This window comes from Colletotrichum chrysophilum, assembly GCF_026319265.1.
Source record: "Colletotrichum chrysophilum strain AFK26 chromosome Unknown scaffold_3, whole genome shotgun sequence".
Taxonomy (NCBI): Eukaryota; Fungi; Ascomycota; class Sordariomycetes; order Glomerellales; family Glomerellaceae; genus Colletotrichum; species Colletotrichum chrysophilum.
The window spans coordinates 651,609-658,365 of NW_026517290.1; the positions used below are offsets into that span (position 1 = coordinate 651,609).

The 6,757-nt window shown below is 55.5% G+C and overlaps 1 protein-coding gene across 1 annotated transcript; it reads left to right on the forward strand.

The window, feature by feature from the left end:
• Positions 1 to 3,432: 3,432 nt before the first annotated feature.
• Positions 3,433 to 6,549, forward strand: COL26b_000846 (uncharacterized protein; the record flags this gene model as incomplete). Its single annotated transcript, XM_053173810.1, is given in 2 exon segments — positions 3,433 to 5,787; positions 5,806 to 6,549. The coding sequence occupies 2 exon segments, from the start codon at positions 3,433 to 3,435 to the stop codon at positions 6,547 to 6,549; spliced, it is 3,099 nt and encodes a 1,032-aa protein (XP_053042367.1).
• Between the last annotated feature and the right edge of the window lie 208 nt (positions 6,550 to 6,757).

Consider the following 6,757-nt stretch of genomic DNA (forward strand, 5'->3'; position numbering starts at 1 on the left):
TGGAGACTGCGTTTTGGAAATGTCGGTCAGTTGGGAGGGTGTGTGTGCGCGCTGCTGCCGGGCGTGTGGTTCGTGAAGGATGTGGCTGGGGGCGGGCAGCAGGAAGCAGGAATTAGGCTCCGACCCCACGCCGGATCGTGATGTGCATGCTGGGAACTCCTCTCCGCGATTATCGGGCTGTTGTTATTCATGCAAGTGCGATGGCGTGTTTACGTTGCGGTCGTGGTCGTGGTCGTGGGCTACGTGTTCGTGAATGGCAGGGCGCGCGCCTTGGGCCGGCGGTCGGGTTCCGGGTGGGTCTCGCGGCCGGCACGGGGGCTGGGAGGTTGAGTCACAAGGTCGGGGTCAGGTCGCGGTGTGGCGGTCGGATGCTGCGGTCGCGTTCCATTTGTCAGTAACAACAGTGAGATGCCGATGCACACGACAGTCTCAGTGTCAGGTCTGGCGACGGAACGCGTGCCTCTCAGTGGCATTCGACGTCGCGGGGTGCTGCACTGCTGCCGTAAGCTATCAGACCATCAGGTTTAGGCATTAGGTCAGCCCGCCCCGAATCCGCGGACACAGGCCGTGGTAGAGTGCTTAGAGCCAAGGTCAAGTGATTTCATCCCTGTCTGTTCGCCCGGCAGTCAGCCAGGCAGGCCCGCAACGCGAACCCGAGTGCTCCGGCTGTGCGAAATCGAGAAAGTGTCAAAGATGTGGTCTGCTGTAGGTTGGGTTGACTGGTGTGGCTTGGGCCAATAGTTCGTCGCCCCTGGGTGCTGTCTGAAGCGTTGCGAGTTACGCCTGATTGATTTTCTGGGGAGCATTGGCACCCATGCGAACGTCGAAGGCCTGCTGCGCCGACTCAGCCTCAACCCGAGCCCGCAGGCCACCTTGCGCATCGATTTCTTGGCGTTGGCAGACTCGCTTTCTGACCATTGGCATCATACGGCCCGGCGGGCTTGGCGAGGTCCGGAAGGCTATGAGCCTCTCAGCCTGGAAAGGGCCGGCTGGCTGGCCATGGTGTAAGCACCGATAACGAGAGGATGCCGAGTCCTCCTGCGATGCCTATGACTAGATCATCCTCGGAAGGAGTCGACAACAATGTGGAAGATGGCTCAAGCGGGCACTGTCATGTCGCCGTATTAGTCGCCAGGCGATGAGGACTCAGCCACGACTTCGGATGCACACGCTAGGGAAACCAGCTTGACCCGACTGTCCGTCGTGAAGCTGACGAAGCTTCAAACAACGTGGAATTCGTCTGAAAAGAGGAAACAGACATCGAAACAGGAAAGCGGGAGGGAGTCGCTGCGTTCGCGTGCGCGGGCTGAGTCGACTTTGGGCGGGTGTCTTTATAATTGACACCGTTGACATTGCCCAAGCGGTAGTGATCCGATCTCAGCACAGGCTGTGCCGCTCCCACTCGTTGACAAAGCAGCATATCCGAAGTTTCCGTTCCAGAAACTTCGTTGTATCGTGCCGTCGTTCGAGAAGCTCGCGTGGCACTTGTGCTGTCATGAAGGTTGTCGGCTGGTAGGCTGCTGATAGAGCATACTGGAAAGTCAAGTGCGGCATCTCCAGAGGCGTTCAATCAAGTGTTCGTAAACGAAGTCGACGTCCTTCCATGTTCGAGTATTTTCGGCATGCCGAACATATTTGCTTCTTCCTCTGGCGCATCATCATCTCCGTAGCACCGAGTGAGATGGAAGAATTCCCCATGCGAGTACTGGCATCGGCCTTTCCATTCGGTAAGCAGCGAAAGACCGGCAAGTCCAACGTTCTGCAGCTCTCATCAGTAGAGACGCTTCTGATCGGATTGGATTTGGGTTCTCAATGATCGACAGGAACGGCGACAAGGGTCGACGAGGAGGAGGAGGCAACAAGATCTGATAACCAAGGGTCTGCAAATGGAGCAATAGGAATCGAGACTGCGCTTAGCAATACAGGAGAGGCGTGGGTCATCCTGCAGCTAACGGCTAGCGCAGTGCGGGGAGACGCGGCAGACGCCCCAGACGCCATCGGTGGGTGTGCAACCTCCAATGGCAGGCCATTGATGTGCGAAGAGGGTGGGCAATGAGTCGAGATGACTCCAGATCTCTCCAATGTGGTGGTTCTGACAGCGGGTGCCCGTGAATTGTAATCGGAAGGTTCATGTCGATTCCAGACCCAAGCGCGTTGCTTTGGCGTATCAGCGCGTCGCTTGAGGCACCAAAATGAAACCTGGACGGACCCATAGTGAGCAGATTACGTCACAATCTGCGCTTTTTCTGCGGAAAAAGCAGTGCAAACACTGTGCCATGGCAGACATCAATACAGTGCCTGGACTGTGCGGAAGGAGGCAACTTCGGTCGCCGAATGCCAAAAATCTGCAAGGCACAAAACGCGCACCCAAAAAAGGCAAGGGGCAATCTGGTCAGCCAACATTGCAAAGCAGCACAATTGCCGCGGAATGAAAAGTCAAATGGGCTAGGAAAGGGGAAATGACAGATGGCATTGCCGTACATAAGGCGCCTTACTTTACCTGAGATAATAAAACCATGGGTGTCCTGCCTTTTCTGTTCCGTCGCAACTTCTCGGCTGGCAAGCAAGGGATTCCGGGCTTTGACCACACCCTTTCGGCCACTGACAACCTGGAACTTTACGCTCTGCGCCGTCGATCTATTACAACTACATCCACACACAGCATCGACTAGTAGGCCACCGCAGCTCATTACGCCTCCCTTCATCGCTGGTTTCTCCGGTATTATCGTCCAGTGTCGTCGTCCGTCTCCGGCGCCCAAGTATTTGGCACAAGTTTAAAGTTCACCGCCGTCTTAAGGCCGGGTGGGCCTGTGACCGGAGAAGAGAGAAAAAAAGAAGAAAAAAAGAAGAAGAAAAAAAACCCAAAGATTCTGAATCGTCGACATTGTGTACGCGCCTTGGCCACCGTGGATACAAAAACGAAAGAAAAATTCAAACTAACGACCAAGCAGGATTACAGCAACCAGGGGCGAGGCTGCTAGAGAAGAAGACAGAGGAAGAGGCCGACGACGGACGCCAACAACGGCGACAGAAGCAACGATGAATCCACGCATCACCACTTCGTTTTTGCTCGCCAACCTTCACTGCCCGTCATGTGTGTATTCGATCCAACAGGCTCTCAAAGAGTCGTGCAGTCGCGACGTGATTTGGGTGTCACCCAACGTGGTGACCTCAGTCGTCACCGTTGAGCACAGGCACACTGAGACCCCCGAGGTCACTATCCGATGTATGGCGAAGGCGCTGCAAGAAGCTGGCTTTGAGATCAGTGGTGTGACGACGACGGCTACCACCACCAGTGACTTGGACGTACTGAATGAGCCGTCCGCGTGGCCCGATGCTGAATCGCCGGCTCAGCGAGAGGCTCATCTTTTGAATTGCAAACAGTGTCGCGACTCTGGGGAGTCTACCCCTCACGGCTCCTGTCGCTCACTCATGCACGACTACGCGTCAGACGACGCCAGTGCCAGCGGCAGCGGCAGCGGCAGCGACACACGCCGAGGATCAGGAACAGAGACGCCCGTCAAGTGGAGAGCAACCCTATCCATTGGGGGGATGACCTGTGCCTCATGTAGCAATGCCATCACCGAGGAGCTCAACAAGAAGGACTGGATCGACACCGCCGTCGTCAACTTGGTCACCAACAGCGCAACCGTCGACATTTCCGATAAGGCGGATGCTGAGAAGATTGCAGAGACCATCGAAGACATGGGATACGACGCCAACCTCGACAGTGTCGCAGAAGTCAGGCAAGAGGAGTCGGGTTCCAATCTGTGGAGGGCCGCCGTGGCCGTTGGGGGAATGACGTGTGCTTCATGCGCCAACACTATCACCGAGCAGCTCAGCAAGAACGACTGGGTTTCCAAAGTTTCGGTGAACCTAGTCACGAACAGCGCCACCGTCGACTTCACTGTAGAGGGTAAGCAAGACGAAATCGTTACTGCCATTGAGGACATGGGTTACGATGCCACGCTGGACAGCGTAAAGAGTGTCAAGTCCGAAAACAAGGGCGCTCAAGAGCGGACGGTTCAAATCTCAATCCACGGCCTCTACTGCCAACACTGCCCATCCCGGGTTTCACACTCTCTGAGATCATTCAAGCGCGTCAAGGTCATTTCAGAGCCCACGCCCGAGAAGCCCGTCATCAGCGTCAAGTACACGCCCGACGCACCGTCTTTTACTGTGCGCGAGATTCTTTCTGCTATCGACGCTGCGGATCCTGCCTTTCGAGCTTCGATTTACCATCCTCCCAGTCTCGAAGAGCGCTCTAAACTGATTACGCAGAAGCACCAACAGCAGCTTCTGAGGAGAATCTATCTGACCCTTGTCGTCGCTATCCCTACTTTCGTCATCGGCATCGTATACATGAGTCTTATTCCTGACACGGATGACGGCAAGCACTGGTTGATGAAGCCCTGGGTTTCAGGCATCAATCGAGCACAAATCGCCTTGTTCATTCTCTCGACGCCGGTCTACTTCTTTGCGGCCGACGTGTTCCATACCAGAGCTATCAAGGAGATTAGCAATTTGTGGCGCCCGGGCAGCAAGACCCCTATCCTTCGGCGCTTCTACAAGTTTGGCAGCATGAACATGCTGATGTCCCTCGGAACCACCATTGCCTATGTCTCGTCCATCTGTCAGATGATATCTGCTGCAATCAACAAGCCGGCGGAGATTGACGACACTCAGTTCTACTTTGATTCCGTGGTCTTTTTGACCATGTTCTTGCTTCTTGGTCGCCTGATCGAGTCGTACAGCAAGTCAAAGACTGGCGATGCGGTCGAGCTTCTGGGCAAACTCAGGCCTACGACAGCGATTCTGGTCACGAGAGCTTCCATCGGGAAAACAACAGATGCGACTGTTGGTGTCGACATGCTCGAGTATGGCGACATTATCCGCGTGCCTCACGGTGCCTCGCCTGCCGCTGACGGTATTGTTTTGCAAGGCGAGAGCAGTTTCGATGAGTCTAGCCTGACTGGCGAGTCTCGTCTTATTAAGAAGGTCCCCGGCGATGAGGCTCACGCTGGAACTGTCAACAAGGACTCGGCCATTCAAGTGCGCATTACTGGTGCTGCGGGCGCATCCATGCTCGATCGAATCGTTTCCATCGTTCGCGAAGGTCAAACAAAGAGGGCGCCGATGGAGCGCATTGCCGACATGCTGACGGCGTACTTTGTCCCGATCATTACCCTGATTGCAGTCCTGACTTGGCTTACCTGGATGATACTTGGCTATGCCGGTGTCATTCCCGACCGTTACCTCGATTCTGGGAGTGGCTGGGTTGCTTTCGCGTTGCAATTTGCAATCTCCGTCTTCGTTGTGGCCTGCCCCTGTGGCCTTGCTTTGGCAGCCCCGACAGCCATCTTCGTGGGCGGCGGCCTCGCTGCGAAGCACGGTATTCTTGCAAAGGGAGGTGGCGAGGCGTTCGAAAAAGCGAGCAATGTCGACGTCGTCGTCTTCGACAAGACCGGGACCCTGACTGTTGGCGGCGAGCCCAAGGTCACCGACACGAAACTGTTCCTCGACTTGGCGGAAACCAACATTGAAAGCAGCTTAGTATTGGCCACACTACGGGCAATCGAAGAAAACAGCAGCCACCCTGTTGCCAAGGCGATCGTTTCTTACTGCACGGCTCAGACCGAAGTCTGGGCAGAGGTGGAAAACGTTCAAGAATTGCCCGGCAAAGGCATCAGAGCGACAAACCGAGGTGATAAGCAGAGCGAATCTTTCGAAATGATTGTCGGAAATGAGGCTCTCATGCGCGACTTCAATGTCGAGCTCGTAGAGCAGGTGACTACCCAGCTCCAGATTTGGAAGACCGAGGCCAAGTCCGTTGCTTTGGCAGCCATCAAGTCAAAGGCCGACTCGGATGCGCCTTGGACGCTGGTTTTGGCTTTGTCCATCTCAGACCCTATTCGTCCCGAGGCGCTCCCCATCATTCGCGCACTCAAGGATCGTGGAACGCGTGTTTGGATGCTCTCGGGTGACAATTTCGTCACTGCCAAGGCGGTAGCATCGCGCGTTGGAATCAACCCTGACAACGTCCTGGCCGAGGTCCTTCCTTGGGAGAAGGCAGACAAGATCACGTACCTGCAGAACGTACTCAAAGCGCGGGTCGGCAGGTCGAGAGAGCATTCAACGAAGCGCGCCATGGTTGCCATGGTCGGAGATGGCATCAACGACTCGCCGGCGTTGACCAAGGCCGACGTGGGCATTGCCATTGGCAGTGGCAGCGACGTGGCTATTTCGAGCGCCGACTTCGTCCTCGTGACGAGTGATTTACGAGCGATAGTGACCCTCTTGGACCTGAGTCGCAAGGTGTTTGGGCGTATTAAGGTGAACTTTGGATGGGCCCTCATTTACAATCTTCTCGCTATCCCTATTGCCGCCGGTTGTTTATACCCCATCACAACATCCGGAGGACAGCATATCCGACTGGACCCCGTGTGGGCCAGTCTGGCGATGGCATTGAGCAGCATCAGCGTGGTTCTCAGCTCTCTGGCGCTGCGGACGAAAGTCCCTGGTTTTGGTTTCCGCCCGCGAGGGCTGTAACGTTATCATCGATCATTGTTGCCCTTGGGCATGTATTACTGTAAAATGCACTGAATAGCGCGGGGGCAACCCAATGTACAAGAAAGGAATAGAGCGCAGCAACAGCCTAATAGAATGAGTCAAAGGAGTACGTCGTCGCCCATCTTCGTCGTCCCTCTTGTTGTCCTCATGTGTCGCCTTCTCTCGTCGTCCCTCTCCGTCGTCCCTC